Source organism: Herpailurus yagouaroundi, unplaced genomic scaffold (genome assembly GCF_014898765.1).
Source record: "Herpailurus yagouaroundi ecotype Mexico unplaced genomic scaffold, PumYag 189, whole genome shotgun sequence".
NCBI classification, from domain to species: Eukaryota; Metazoa; Chordata; class Mammalia; order Carnivora; family Felidae; genus Herpailurus; species Herpailurus yagouaroundi.
This window is the reverse complement of record NW_024412420.1, coordinates 16,066,178-16,081,276: the sequence shown is the minus strand read 5'-3', so window position 1 is coordinate 16,081,276 and position 15,099 is coordinate 16,066,178. Positions and strand designations below refer to the sequence as shown.

At 52.6% G+C, this 15,099-nt stretch overlaps 2 protein-coding genes across 6 annotated transcripts; both read left to right on the top strand.

Moving 5' to 3' along the window:
• Positions 1-5,860: 5,860 nt before the first annotated feature.
• GHDC (GH3 domain containing) lies at positions 5,861-12,016 on the top strand. Of its 5 annotated transcripts, XM_040497587.1 has the most exons (10): positions 5,861-5,972; positions 6,165-6,249; positions 6,435-6,715; positions 7,012-7,133; positions 7,281-7,782; positions 8,180-8,372; positions 8,473-8,544; positions 8,618-8,751; positions 9,121-9,206; positions 9,474-10,234. In XM_040497587.1, exons 3-10 carry the CDS (start codon positions 6,448-6,450, stop codon positions 9,690-9,692), a joined length of 1,596 nt encoding a protein of 531 aa, XP_040353521.1. In that variant the 5' UTR covers positions 5,861-5,972; positions 6,165-6,249; positions 6,435-6,447; the 3' UTR covers positions 9,693-10,234. The 5 variants fall into 5 exon arrangements, with proteins under 5 accessions (XP_040353521.1, XP_040353520.1, XP_040353519.1 ...); XM_040497586.1 differs by lacking the exons at positions 5,861-5,972; positions 9,474-10,234 and adding an exon at positions 11,922-12,016 and having other exon boundaries at positions 5,979-6,249; positions 6,404-6,715; XM_040497585.1 differs by lacking the exon at positions 5,861-5,972 and having other exon boundaries at positions 5,979-6,249; positions 6,404-6,715.
• Positions 11,992-13,431, top strand: HCRT (hypocretin neuropeptide precursor). The gene is made up of 2 exons (XM_040497590.1): positions 11,992-12,100; positions 12,957-13,431. Exons 1-2 carry the CDS (start codon positions 12,080-12,082, stop codon positions 13,329-13,331), a joined length of 396 nt encoding a protein of 131 aa, XP_040353524.1. The 5' UTR covers positions 11,992-12,079; the 3' UTR covers positions 13,332-13,431.
• The last annotated feature ends 1,668 nt before the right edge of the window (positions 13,432-15,099 follow it).

Here is a 15,099-nt window from a genome sequence, read left to right as displayed (position 1 = left end):
GCAGAGGGGGCATTTCTTACCTTCCTGTTCATATGATGTTTTAAAAATTAGAGTAATCGTCTGTACCTCCTAGCCTCCTGATTCCACACTGTTCCCATTACAAAGCTTACCCTTAAATTTCAAGCACATTTCGAGTTGCCTGCTCTGAGCTGGGCATTGTGAGTGGGAGGAGAAATTGTTCTGCCCTCAAGAGGATCGTGGCCCAGGAAAGATGACAAACATAACCAAACATGATAGGAGATTGGCTCGCGCTGCAATAAAGCTGTCCTGAGGCCATAAGGGAATACAAGAGAACATGGAAGAAGGGCACCAGTTAGCTTGAGCTGACCCCTAAAGAACACATGGGAGTTAGGAGAGGCATTCAGGTGGAGACACCAGCACAGGCAGAGGCTGGAGATGCAGGAGGGCCAGATACGGCTGGATAGAGGGTGATGTCTGCTTCTCAGCTCAGGCCTGCATCACAATCTCCTGGAAAACTGGCTAAAGTGCAGATCGCTGGACGACTCTCCAGAGTGTCCCAGCCAGTAGGCCTGGGGTTCAGCCTCAGAATTTGCATTTTTTTTTTTAATTTATTTATTTTGAGAGAGAGTGAGCAAGAAAGGAGCAGAGAGAGGGGGAGAGAGAGGATCCAAAGCGGGCTCTGTACTGACAGCAGAGAGCCCTTTGGGGGCTCAAACTCACGAACCATGAGATCATGGCCTGAGCTGAAATCATACATTGAACCTCCTGAGCCACCCACGTGCCCCAGAATTTGCATTTCTTTTTTTTTTTTTTTTTAATTTTTTTTTCAACGTTTTATTTTATTTTTGGGACAGAGAGAGACAGAGCATGAATGGGGGAGGGGCAGAGAGAGAGGGAGACACAGAATCGGAAACAGGCTCCAGGCTCTGAGCCATCAGCCCAGAGCCTGACGCGGGGCTCGAACTCCCGGACCGCGAGATCGTGACCTGGCTGAAGTCGGACGCTTAACCGACTGCGCCACCCAGGCGCCCCCAGAATTTGCATTTCTAACAAGTTCTCAGGTGATACGGGGGCAAGGACCACACTTTGAGAACTGTGGCCAGTGATGAAGCCTAGTGTGCCAGGCTAAGAGTTTAAACTTCACCTGAGCATGATGGCAAGTGAAACCTTACCAGACTTCAAGCAAAGGAATGGCCAGAGTCTCATTTTAGGAAATTCTATAGTGACACTGTGTATGATGGATTGAAGGGAGGCAAAACAGGAAGGCAGGGATCCGGGGAGGCTGTTTCAACAGTGTGGGTCAGAGGAGAGGAGGTTCTAGATGAGGATACCACAGCAGTGGCCCTGAGGCCTACTATGCAGACATTGTGACCAATGCTGGAGAGCAGGATTGGAGTCTAGAGTAATTCCAGGTTTCTGGCTTGGGAAGTAATTGATAGAGATGCTCCTCAGTGAGATGGGGAGGGGAAGATGTGGGAGAGGAGCAGGTTGGGAGGAAGATTGAGTACAAATCCGGATACGTTGGAATGTCCAAGGAGACGTGGGTGTGCAGCTTAAGAATGATCAGGGCTAAGAGATACGGAGGAGGAGGAGGGGAGGGGGGCGGGACAGAGAGGCAGGCTCTGAAACAGAAAACTTCGAATCTCTCCTCAAAAGAACGGACTTCATTTGCAAGGGAAGTTCAAACTTAAGGGTGCTCTCTGAAACCTTGGAGGTTGTGAAAGGCAAGTGGCAGGAGAATGATAGCTTTATCGGAGGTAGAGGTTGAGCTGGGCTAGCGAGTGTGCTAGAGAAAGATGGGGAAAGAGACGGCCGGGAGGAGCTCTCTCGGGGTCAGAACAAATCTCAAACACTGGCCGTGAAACTGTCCCTTCAAAGAAACCTGAATTTGATTGGATCAGTTTGTGGAGCCATTTCTTCCCCCAAAGCATTGTTGGAAAATATATAGCAATTAGCCAACAATTCGTGTAGTTTAACAGCTGGGTGTGGTCAGGGAAAGAGGTGAAAATCACTGTCATGCTAGGGTGACTGGGCATACTCAAGTCTGCACCCCCTGAATGAGCAATAGCAGAGGCTTTGCACTGTAGGGAGGTGGGGGGTGGGAAGTATATGGACTCACTAAAATGATCAGCCACTCACTACCCAAATAACAATAACAAGACAAGCCCTGGAAAATTCACAAATATATGGAAGTTAAACAATATACTCCTAAATAACCAACTGAAAAAGAATAAAGTTGAAGTAGTCACATGTCACAGTAGGTCAAAACTTAGTGCAAAGCAACAATAATCAACATAGTGTAATACTGGCATAAGGATAGATGTATGGATCCATAGAATAGAATTCAGAGTCCAGAAGGAAACCCATGTGTCCGTGGTCAACTGATTTTTCACAGGAGTGCCAAAACCATGCAATGGGGAAAGAATAGTCTTTTCAACAAGTGGTGCTGGGACAACTGGATAGCCACATGCAAAAGAATAAAGTTGGGGGGGGGGGCGGTGGAGAGGGACGCCTGGGTGGCTCAGTCAGTTGAGTGCCCGATCAGGTTGTGATCTCACAGTTGGGGAGTTCGAGCCCTGCATCGGGCTGCTGCTGTCAGCCTGTCAGCCTGTCAGCGTGGAGCCCGCTTTGTATCCTTCTGTCCTCCTCTTTCTCTGCCCCTCTCCTGACCATGCACGTGGGCGTACTCTTTCTCTCAAAAAAATAAAAACATTAAAAAAAAAAAAAGAATAAAGTTGGAGCCTTATGTTACATCATGTACAAAAATTAAAATGGATCAAAGACCTAAATGTAAGAGATAAAACTATAAAAATCTTAGAAGAAACCATAGAAAACTTCATGACATTGGATTTGGCAATGATTTCTTGGCCATGACACCACAGGCAACACAAGATAAATTGGACCTCATCGGGGTGTCTGGGTGGCTCAGTCGGTTAAGCATCCGACTTTGGCTCAGGTCATGATCTCATAGTTGGTTGGTTGGGTCCTTCATTGGGCTCCGCCCTGGTGCAAAGTCTGCTTGGGATTCTCGCTCTCTCCTCTCTGTCTGCCCCAACCCCATTCGTGCTCTCTCTCACTCAAAATAAATAAATAAATAAATAAACTTTTAAAAAAAGTAGACCTCATCAAAACAAAAACCTTTATGCATCAAAGGACACTGTTAGAGTGAATAGACAACCCACAGATTGGGAGAAAATATGTGCAAATTATATGTCTGATAAGGGATTAATATCCAGAATATATAAAGAATTCCTACAAGTCAACAACAACAAAAAAATTAATGTTTACTTATTTTTGAGAGAAAGAGCACAAGCTGGGGAGGGGCAGAGAGAGGGAGACAGAGAATCCAAAGCAGGCTCCAGGCTCTGAGCTGTCAGCACAGAGCCCGATGCAGGGCTAGAACTCACGAACTGCAAGATCATGACTCGAGCCAAAGTCAGACGCTTAAACCGACTGAGCCACCCAGGTGCCCCTTTTTTAAATGAAAAGGATGTGAGTAGACATTTCTCTAAAGATATACAGGTGGACAATAAATACACAAGAAATGCTCAGTCGTTAGAAATGCAAATCATGGGGTACCTGGGTGGCTTAGTCAGTTAAGCATCTGACTCTTGATTTTGGCTCAGGTCATGATCTCACCGTTTGTGAGTTGGAGCCCCGAGTTGAGCTCTATGCTGACAGCCCGGAGTCTGGAGCTCGCTTCAGATTCTATGTCTCCATCTCTCTCTGCCCCTCCCCGCTTGCTCTCTGTATCTCTCCCAAAATAAATAAAAAGAAACTTAAAAATTTTTTCTAAAAAAAAAAAATATAAATCACAACTACAATGAAATACTTCTTACCCATTAGATTGGCTGTTATCAAAACAAAACAAAAAAACAACTGTTGTAGGGGATGCAGAAAAATTGGAACCCATGCGCGTTGCAGGTAGGCATGTAAAGTAGCAGCTGCTGTGAAAATACCATGGAGATTCCTCAAAAAGTTAAACATGTGATCCAGCACTTCTGGGTATATACTCAAAAGAATTGAAAGCGGGACTCAAACAGATATTTGTACACCCGTGTTCATAGCAGCGTTATTCACAAAAGCCAAAAGGTGAAAATAACACAAGTGTCCATCGGTGGGTGAATGGGTAAACTAAATGTGGTCTAGACATACAAGGGAATACCATTCAGCTTTAAAAACGAAGGGAATTCTGACACATGCCACAACATGGGTGAATCTTGAAGACATTATGCTGAATGAATAAGACAGACATAAAAGGACAGACATTGTATGGATGCCCCTATGTTAGCTACCTGGAGGAGTCAAACTCATGAAGACAGAAAATAGAATCATGGTCATCAGAGGCTGGGGAGAGGAGGAATGGGGAGTTAGTGTTTCATGAGTCACACTTCAGTGTAGGAAGAAGAAAAAGTTCTGGAAATGGATGGTGGTGATGGTTGCACGATGGTGTGAATGTACTTAATGCCACTGAAGTGGATACCTGATCGGGTTAAAATGGTAAATCTTCGGCATATTTTACCACAAGAAAAAACAAATCAAAGACCTAAATGTAAGAGCTAATTTTATGAAAGTATTGGAAGAAAACATAGGAGTAAATCTTCATGACCTTGGACTTGACGATGGGTCCCTAGATATGACACCAAAAGCACAAGCAACAAAAGAAAAAGTAGACAATTAGACTTCATCAAAATTTAAAATTTTTGTGCTTCAAAGGACACTATCATGAAAATGAAGAGACAACCTACAGAATGGAAGAATCCATTTGCAAATCATCTATCTGACAGGGGACTTGACTGCAAAATATATAAAGAACTCTTACAGCTTAATAATAAAAAGACAAATAGCCCAGTAAAAAATGGGTAAAGGATCTGAAAAGACATTTCTCCATAGAAGTGTATAAATGGCCAATAGATACATGAAAAGATGCTTGGTCATTGGTCATGGGGGACCATGCAAATTAAAACAGACTCAAGTCACTTCACACCCCACTACGATAGCTGTGATAAAAAAGTTGGGTAATAACAAGTGTTTGCAAGGATGTAGAGAATTTGAAACCCTCATATACTGCTGGTGGGGATGTAAAATGGTGCAGCCACTATGGAAACCAGTTTAACAGTTCCTTACACAGTTAAACAGAGCTACTATGCAACCCAGCTATTCTATTCATTGGAATGCAGTAAATCCCTTGCATTCATCACATTTTTATGCAAGAAAATAAAAACATATATCCACAGAAAAACTTGTACACAAATATCCGTAATAGCATTACACATAGTAGCCAAAGAACGGAAATGACCCCAAATGCCCATCAACTGATGAACGGATAAGTAAATGTGGTGTGGCATATCCATACCATGAAATACATTTGGCAATAAAAAGAAATGAACTACTGCTACACGGTACGAAGTGGAAGAACCTTGAAAACATGCTAAGTGAAAGGAGCCAGCACAAAAGACCACGTGTTCTGATTCCATTTATATGAAATGTCCAGAACAGACAAATCTATATGGAGAGCAACTAGATTTGTGGTTGCTTATGCCAGGGGTGGGGATTTATTTCTCTACCACCTTTGTGAGAGAAAGCTGGTAGATCTTTGTGGACATGGTTTCTGGATTGGGAGAAAAAAAAATTTTTTTAACAGTTCTCCAGCTTGAACCTGCTCTCCTGGGGTGCGCCCTTCTCCCAACTCAAGCTGCTTCCTGAACTCTTTCCCACACTCAGCTTTCTCTTCCTTCACCTGCAGGAGTTTGAAGACAGCAGGAGTTTGAAGTCTCCCGTGGTAGCTTCCTCCCACCTGCCAGTTTGGGCTTGGACCCTTAGGCAAGCTGTCCCTTTAAGAGCACCCCCCCCCCATCTCCTCCCTCAGGCCCGTGACCGGATTTCCCCATCAGGGCCCCTCCCTTTAAAGCCACGGCTCCATCTTTCTGACTGGCTGTGTACAGAGACCCAAGTACCCACCGCCGAGGGGGCCCTGGGTGCTGAGAGTCTGCGCAAGTGGGCTATGACAGGTGCACGTGGGACATGGAACCACTTCCCCGGGGCTTAGGAGGGGCCCGGAGCGGGGACAGGGTGGATCCTGGGATGCAGCAGAGCCACCCAGGAGTGGGCAGGACATGTCATTGAGCAGCCGCTGTGTGCCAGGCACTGTGTCAAACCCTGTCTATATCTTGTGCGAAGCTGTTATTATTCCCATTTTACAGACAGGGGAACGGAGCCCAGAGCAGCTGGCTGACTTACCCAGGGCCCTACGGCTAACCAAGTGTCAGAGCCAGTGTCCGACCTCAGGTCAGTGTGACTCCAAGGCCTTGATGTTGTCTCCTCTGCATCACCTGCCTGATGGGTCCTGGCTTCTTCCCAGACTTCCTTTTTCCTGGGTTTCTCGTGTGGTACAGGGGGCTTAAGGTGAGGGAGAAATGGGTTATCCTCTCCTCCCCTCCAGGACCAGAACTTGGGTCCCTTCCTCCTCCCAGGAGCTGCTTGGAGATGCTGCTGCTGCTGCTGTTCCTTCTCCTGCTGCTGCTGCTGCCACTGCTGGCCGTGCTCTGGCAGCGGCAGCCCCAAGATGCCAGGCTGTCCTGGCTTGCTGGCCTCCAGCACCGTGTGGCAGCAGGGACCCTGTGCTGGGCGGCCGCCTGGCAGCAGTGGAGACTAGAACAGAGCACACTGCACGCGGGCCAGAGCCAGCAGCAGGCCCTGAAGTGGTGTCTGCAGGGAGCCCAGGGGCCCCGCGGTCCCCTCAGGGGGAACACAGGTGTGTTTCCAAGGGGCTGGGGAGGTGGCCCCAAACAGATAGAAACCCCACAGGATAGTCAGATTTCAGAACCCAAGGATTCCCTCTCACCTTCTACCGCCAGCACAGAGGGGCCCAACGCAAAGACCCTACCCAGGCTCAGGATTGTTCAAGATGAATTTTCCATTCCTGGGCCCCAGTAGCCCCGCCCAGCCTAAGCCTATGCTGGGTTCCTTATTAAGGGTCTCACCCATCTTGCCTGAAACTCTTGGGAACCTGTGGCTTCAGGACGAGTTTATGATGTCTTTGGGCTACAGATATAAGCACCTTCCGGAACCATCTCCCACTGACCAAGGCCAGCCAGGCCCAAGAGGAAGAAAGTGAGGGGCAGCTCTCGCCTCCTACCTCAACCCAGTACTACGGGGAGGCCTCTCTGCAGGTAAACGGAGAAGGCTGGAGCCTAGCCCCATTAGAGACCCCTACTTGCAGCCCAACCCTCCCAGCAGGGTGGGCAAAGAACCCCCAAACTGGGGGCTCAGGGACTGGCTCAGGCCCAGGGCCAACACCCTCTCTTGTCTCCCTCCAGGCCACCTTGCTGGGTCTGGCAGCCCTAAACAAGGCCTATCCAGAAGTGCTGGCTCCAGGAGGCACTGCCTGTGTGACCCCTACGTCCCCCTGGCCCTGCCCTCTCCCCTGGCCTTGGCGTGCCTTGGGCCAGGTTAGCGCCCCTGGAGCCAAGCACCCTGGGGCCCTGCTGCTGAAGGCACTGAGGTCCCCAGGGCTGCGGGCACTGGAAGGTGGGACAGCAGCCGAACTCCTGGACGTCTTTGTGGGCCTGGAGGCGGATGGCGAAGAGCTAGCTGAGACAATAGCTGCCGGGAACCCGGGGGTGCCTCTCCCCAGACGGGCAGCTGAGTTGCGGAAGGCCCTAGAGCAGGGGCCCCGAGGACTGGCCCTTCGGCTCTGGCCGAAGCTACAGGTGGTGGTGATTCTGGACGCAGGAGGCCAGGCCGAGGCTATGGCTGCCCTGGAGGCATTGTGGTGCCAGGGGCTAGCCTTCTTCTCCCCGGCTTACTCTGCCTCTGGAGGTCAGCGGGACTCAAGGCTAGTGAGCTGGGGCAGGGGGCAGAGGTCACACAGCTAGCTGCGAAACACTGAGCCCTACCTAATCATTTAATCCCCCCAACACCAACAGCTCCGCTTATACACATGCAGAAACTGAGGCTCATAGAGGTTAAGAAACTTGCACAAATTCACACGGCGCCAGCATTTGGCGCCAGGTCTGCCACCCGCCGAACCACCGCCTCCTCCCAACTAGGGCCTCAGAGACGGCACACTGAGCCTGGGGGAGCCAGGAAGGAGGGGTGGGAGGGCAGCAGTGGGAACAGCTGCTCAGAGAACTGGGGCCTGGGGGCCCGGGGGAGGGGCTACTGCCTAGCAGAGAGCAAGGGCACTGGCCACTGAAGGGCTGCTTGCTCCCCACAGGGGTGGTGGGCCTGAACCTGTGGCCAGAGCAGCCCCGCGGGCTCTACCTTCTGCCCCCTGGAGCTCCTTTTATTGAGCTGCTCCCAGTCAACAAAGGAGCCCAGGAAGAGGCTGCCTCTACCGTCCTGCTGGCCGAGGCCCAGAAGGGCAAGGAGTATGAGCTGGTGCTGACCGACCACATCAGCCTTACCAGGTGATGGCCTGCCCACCCCTCTGGGACCCTATCGAAGGCCAGGGATATGAGTGAATGGGCCCCTGGGGCTGATCTCGCCCCCCACTCCTCCACCTGTCAGGTGCTGCCTGGGTGATGTAGTACAGGTGGTTGGTGCCTACAATCGGTGTCCAGTCGTCAGGTTCGTCTGCAGGTACGTGACCCCCTGGGGAGCTGAGGGGCCGTCCTTGTGCCCTAGGCTCCTCTGTCTCCTTCCTCCTCCCCAGGCTGGGCCAGGCCCTGAGTGTGAGAGGAGAAGACATTCGAGAGGATGTGTTCTCTGAGGCCCTGGGCCGGGCTGTCGGGCAGTGGCCAGGGGCGAAACTGTTGGACCACAGCTGTGTGGAGAGCAGCATTCTGGGTAAGCTTCTCCATCAGCTCCTGCCCCCCATTCTTGAGTTGGCTGCCCCCCATGCCATTCCATGCGGATGGAAGAACTTTAGAAAAGACGTCAGAAGACGTGGCCTCTTTGGTTGCTCCTAACACAAGTCCTAGCTCACTCAGGTCTAACTCCCATCCCTCCTGCTGCAGTCTCTCCCCCTTTCCCTTCCCGGCCTGCTTCATATTTACGATTAGGTTTTGGGTTCCTCTCCATTTACCCTCCTCTCTACCAAGGGATTCCTCTTCTCCCATGAACCTCAGAGTAAGGTGGAACAGGTAGGAGCACCGGCATTGGCGTTGGGAGCTGCCCTGTTGACAAAAGTGTGTGAACATGGGGGTCTGTCTGCAGATTCCTCCGAGGGCTCGGCTCCCCACTATGAGGTGTTTGTGGCGCTGAGGGGCCTGAGAAACCTGTCAGAGGAAAATCGAGACAAGGTAAACAAGACAGGGATAGGACAGGACGGGACTGCGTGTCTCCTTTACCCTGCATGACTCCAGGTGCCCTGGGCGCAGTGGAGTGATGGGGAGGAGGGGGGTGGGGAGGAGAGCTTCCCTGAGGCTCTGGGAAGGGAGAGATGAATTCCACAGACACATATGGACACATGAAACACCTACCACACATACCCTGGGCACCATCAGGCATCCCTCATCCACATGCCACACAGCTACACACCAGCCTCACTCAGGCCGTTCTGTTTCCAGCTTGACCACTGCCTTCAGGAAGTCTCTCCCCGCTACAAGTCCTTGCGGTTCTGGGGCAGCGTGGGCCCTGCCAGAGTCCACCTGGTGGGGCAAGGGGCCTTCAGAGAACTCCGGGTGGCCCTTGCAGCCTGCCCTTCGTCCCTCTATCCTCCTGAGATGCCCCGGGTCCTTAGGCACAGGCACCTGGCCCAGTGTCTGCAGAAAAGGGTGGTGTCCTGAGCTGAGAGGCCTGCCCACTGCCCCATCCCCCTCATAGGCCACTTGGTACATTCCTCTGTGGCCTCTCTGGATGGGAAGTCTTGGCCAGGGTCTTCGACTCTGTGTCACGTGACAGTTGCCCATCAGAACCCCAGGCCTGAGGGAGGTCTAAGCTGTTCAGCCCTTTCTGAGGAGCCCACGTCAACTGGCCCCTGCAGTGCCCTCCCTGAAGTCCCGTGGCGCCCTCCGGAGGACACTGCTAGAGTTCCCACATACTGCCGATGTCTCCTGTGTCTCCAGGCCCAGTCACTGGGCAGGCTGGACGTGTTAACCGTTAATGTTCCCCAGGAGCGGCCCTCAGTCAATAAGAGACAGGAGTCAGAGAAAGAGACCTCAGCGTCACTGTCCCTGAGTACAATTCTCAAGTGTCTTCTGCACCGGTTGCCCGTAGTGGTAACCCTCTGATTAACACAATTCTTACTGGTTTTCCTTCCACCCTGCCCATCCCCATGTTTTCATGTGCTTTGTAGGATTACCTCCCAAATAAACCACTTGCACCCAGATTCTGGACTCAGGGTCTGCTTCTGGCGAAACTGTAGTAGTCTCATTCGTCCTGCTCTTGCTGCAGGCTGGCTTCCCCCACCTTCAGCTCTGGACACCAAGGCTTTCCCCCCACGCTCCACTCCAGGTTGGGGTAGGTCTTGGGGACCCCTACCATGGCCTAGGTCAACCCAGAAGACCCAGAGCCCACGCCTCCTCCCTCTCTCCACTCCAAGCTTACCGTAAATGGGGAAGGACTGCTCCTCAACTTAGCTGGCTTAGCACAGGTGCCTGTCTGGCCCAATACCCACAAATCACCTCCATGGGCAGGGGCTATACTGCAAGTCAGGAAGTATCACAACAGGAAGCAATCTCAGAGACCATTTGGGTTAACTGTCCATCTTAGCAGTGGTGAAACTGAGGCTTCCTGAGGCTGTGAGGCTTGCCCAAGGCCCCACAGGCTCCTCTTAAGTAACACAGTCCCTGTTCCTGATCAGTTGCCAAGTCACCAGTTCTACCTCTGAATTACTGCTGGATTCCATGCCCCACATCCAGGCCACCCAACCCCCCATCAACCCCACAACTTCTTCCTGGTAAAACCCTCCTGTGGCTCCCCAGTGGCCACAGGATTCAGACCAATCAGCTTAGCCTGCAAGACCCTTTGACCCACCCTGGCCCTCACTTACCTGTCCAGCTACCTCTCCCCTGAGAAGGAAGCCACAGCTATGATGACCACACCCTACTATCCTGCATGAGCTAAGCACTGTCACCTCCAGGTCTCTGCTCAAGCTGTGACTTCTGTGGAATGCCTCCTCCCCTGTCTTAGCTGATGGAAATCTACTTGGCATGCAAGGCCTTTTTGGGGTCCTTTCTCCCATGAAGCTATCATTATGCTAGGTTGCCTCCCCATCTGGACTTTGGAGCTCCTGGAAAATTGGGCCATGTCTGATGCACACTGTCCCTCCAGTGCTGTGCAGGGCCTGGCTGAGAGCAGGTGCATAATGGACATGCCCAAAATAAAAGAGACTCTGGCTTGGAGATGGCGCGGTCCTCCCCGCCCCGGGTCGTTCACTCTCTCCTATGGTGGGATTGGGACTCTATCCCCTACTCCAGGCCACCTGAACAGGAGGAAAACTGGGCAGGTCCAAGAACAACACCAGGTTTGGCTGTTTCCTCCCCCTACCCAGGTTGAGTTTTCAAGCTTTTCCCCCTCGGAGGTTCGTGGAAGGGGCAGAGGGAAGGAGAGAACTGGGGGAAGGGAGAGGTGTAAGAAGACTTTTCCATTAAGGAAGAGGGCCGTGGAGCCTGACAGACCCCAGGGACAGCAACCAGGAGCTAGGCCTGCTGCCTAGCTGCCCTCCCCCCACCACATACACCATGTGGAGAGTGGGTCTCACAGCTGCCTTCTCTCCTGCCCTAATTAGCAGTTGTTCCCCCCCCCCACCCGCCCCAAACACACATACATTGTCCCAGGCCAGCGCCCCAGCCAGGGCCTCTTTTGTGCTCCCAGATTCCTGGGTGCAAGGTGGCCTCATTAATGCCCGGAGACCGCCCCATCTCCAGGGAGCAGCCAGACAGACAAGGGGGGGACCCTGGGCACAGTGATCGAACTCCCGCTTCTGAGAGCCTTGGTGGCCATTCTTTGGGCCCAACCTGGAGACGGCTGCCCTGTGGGAAGCTAATCTTAGACTTGCCTTTGTCTGGCCCCAGAGTAGACGCAAGTACCCGTCTGTCCTGCACCACCTCAGAGCGCTATAAACCCCAGGCCCTTGATCAGTGGTCACAGTCAACGGCCTCAAAGTTCCTGGCTATTTGGACCACTGCAGACAACACCTTTCTTGGCTACCCCACTCTGAGCTCCAGACGCCATGAACCCTCCCTCTACAAAGGTAAAGATACCTGGGGATGGAGGGGTAACTCATCATCCCAGGGGGGCAATGAGACTGCTTGCTCAGGGGGCTGGAAAGAAGTCTGAGATGTCTCTACTCTTGGTCTTTTCCCGGGGGGGGGGGGGCGGGGGGGGCAGGGCGCGGAGGCAGGGGACTGGGTGGGGCCTTGGCGGAGGGTCGACCTCTGCTAGCATGGGACTGTGCCCAGCTCCTGAGAGCTCATGTATCAGATGCTGTTTGCAGTCTCTTATGTCCTCCTCCTGGCAGCCTGCACTATAGGAATTACTTAACCCGTTTACAAGTGAGGAAGTTGTGCCCATAAGAGGGTAGGAAACTGGTGCAGAAGCCACAGAATGCAGTTTCCCCTGTGAGGGAACAGGCAGACAAGACAACCTGGATCCTGCCGGTCCTTGACTGCACCCCAGTCCTTGGTTTGCCCATGTTGGGGCTATACTGGGTCTGTTTCCCTGAGTGAACAAACTTCCGGTGCAGACTCACACACCCTGTTTTCAGGTGGAGTGGTAAGCGCTCTAATGGGGGTAACGAGAGACTTAAGGGTACCCAGAAAAGAGGGAATCACTCTGCCCAGGAGTCTCAAAGGGCTTCCTGGAGGAGATGGTGTGCTGGGGCTTAGGAGATGAGCAGGTAAAAGAGCCAGAGAGGAGCCCTCCAATACAGTCTTGCAGACAGAGGCCGGGAAACTAGGGAACGCAGAGTGTTAGGACCGCAGGAGGGAGGGGGCGTAGAACCAAGTGGGCGGGGCCTGGGCCAGGGGGCTGAAGGTGGGCGCGGCGGGAAACCCGCCGCCCCCCCCCGCCCTCCCCCCACCCCAGCACCTGGCCTCGCGTCTCCCTAGGTCCCCTGGGCCGCCGTGACGCTGCTGCTGCTGCTGCTTTTGCTACCGCCCGCGCTCCTGTCGCCGGGAGCGGCAGCGCAGCCCCTGCCCGACTGTTGCCGCCAGAAGACGTGCTCCTGCCGCCTCTACGAGCTGCTGCACGGCGCGGGCAACCACGCGGCCGGCATCCTCACGCTGGGCAAGCGGCGGCCGGGACCCCCTGGCCTCCAGGGCCGGCTGCAGCGCCTCCTGCAGGCCAGCGGCAACCACGCAGCCGGCATCCTGACCATGGGCCGCCGCGCAGGCGCAGAGCCAGCGCCGCGCCCCTGCCCCGGGCGTAGATGTCCTGCCTTGGCCGCTCCCTCTGCGGCGCCTGGGGGACGGTCTGGAGTCTGAGCCGTTGCTCTGGCCGGGTTCTGACCCTGCCCTCTCCTCGCTGCCCGCCGGGTGTCAGCCCTCAGAAAAAGGGCAATAAAGACGAGTCTCTGTTAGTGAAGCTGGTCTCTGTTCCTTTGCTGTCGCATCCCGTCCTGCAGGGGGCGTGAGAGTCTGTAAAGAGCCCGAGGGCCTGGCAGCCCGGCCCTGGAGCACCTCAGCTCTGGCTGGTAGAACACAAAACACAGAGCAAGGAACTGTGCTAGGCCCAGTGGTACGGAGAGAAACGCACGTGTGCACGCTTGGAGGAGGAGGAGGGGGGGGGCAGACTCATCTCTCAATGCTCTCTCCTCGTCATTCTGTACCTCCACCTTTACAGACAGACAGGGATGGGAGGTAGCTAGGAATGTTGCACAGAGAAGCGGAGTCTGGCTGGAAAGGGAGAGGAGCCAAGCTTGCTCAAAAGACCGAGAATTTGAGATTCAACGTGAATTTTCCCGAGTGGCTGCAGCACGGGGTTGACGGTGTGGGGCGCGGGGAGACGCTGGAGGGGAGGCTCTTAGGTTCCTGCAGCCTGGACTGTGAAGGCTTTATACTTCATTCTGTAGGTACCTGGGAGTCAGGAGTTCTTAATCAGAAATGGGGCAAGATTTTCCTGCAACTTTAGCCGAATGCACCTCCTCACCCCCAATTCATATGTTGAAGTCCTAACCCCCAGCACTTCATAATATGACCTTATATAGAAATAGTAGATATAATTAAGATGAGGTCATACTGGAGTAGAGTGGACCTCTAATCCAATATGACCAGTGTCCTTATAAAAAGGGGGAATGTGGACTTACAGAAACACACACAGGGGGAACCCATGTGAACATGAAGACAGAGGTGGAGTGATGTATCTACAAGCCAAGGAACACCAAAGATTGTCAGCAACCCACCAGAAGCTAGAAGAGAGGCATGGAACAGATTCTCCCTCACAGCCTTCAGAAGGAACCAGCCCTGCCTTCTCTTGATCTTGGACTTCTAGCCTCCAGAACTGAGACATAAATTTCTGTTGTTTAAGCCAGTTTGTGGTACTTTGTTATAGTAGCCCTAGGAAACTAATATAACATCCAAAAGTAGAGACACAGAAGGATGTGGGACTTTTAAGCAATCTAACATTCCAGATAATGCCCAGGTCAGACTTGGGGATGAGGAGCACTGGTGAGGGCCTGAGATGACCACCAGCCTATCTTCCCATTCTCACTGGCTTTAGCTGCTTTGTTCTGGAAAGCAGCCACCCTAAGCCACCACCCTCAGCTGCCCCCCACCCACCCCCCCCACCCCCGCCCGGTGATTTTTCTGCTTTTGTAGTGAAAAAGTCCGATGTCTGGTCTCACCTGGGTCCTTCTTGCTGCTGCACTGGTTCCCTCTTGGAGAAGATGGAGCTCAAAGACCACCAATACACCTTTAAAGATTTGCAAACTGACTCTGCCTAACTTGAAACTATCTTTCTCAGCCCCCAACTTGCCTCCAGCCTCTCTTCCACTTGAATGGCAGCTGAGAGAAGGAAGGTTAAATCAAGACTACAGGAAGAGAGAGACAATTGCTGTCCAGCACACTTATTGTGTACCAAAAACATGCATTATGCTATTAAATTCTCACAACCGCATGAGGTGAAAATTATTAGCTCAATTTTACAGATAAGGAAAGGGAGTCTTGACGAGGCTAAATCACACAATCAGTGAGTAGCAAAGCTGGGATTCTACCCCATGGACTCCAAAGCTCTTTTCATCCACCAGGCTGCACT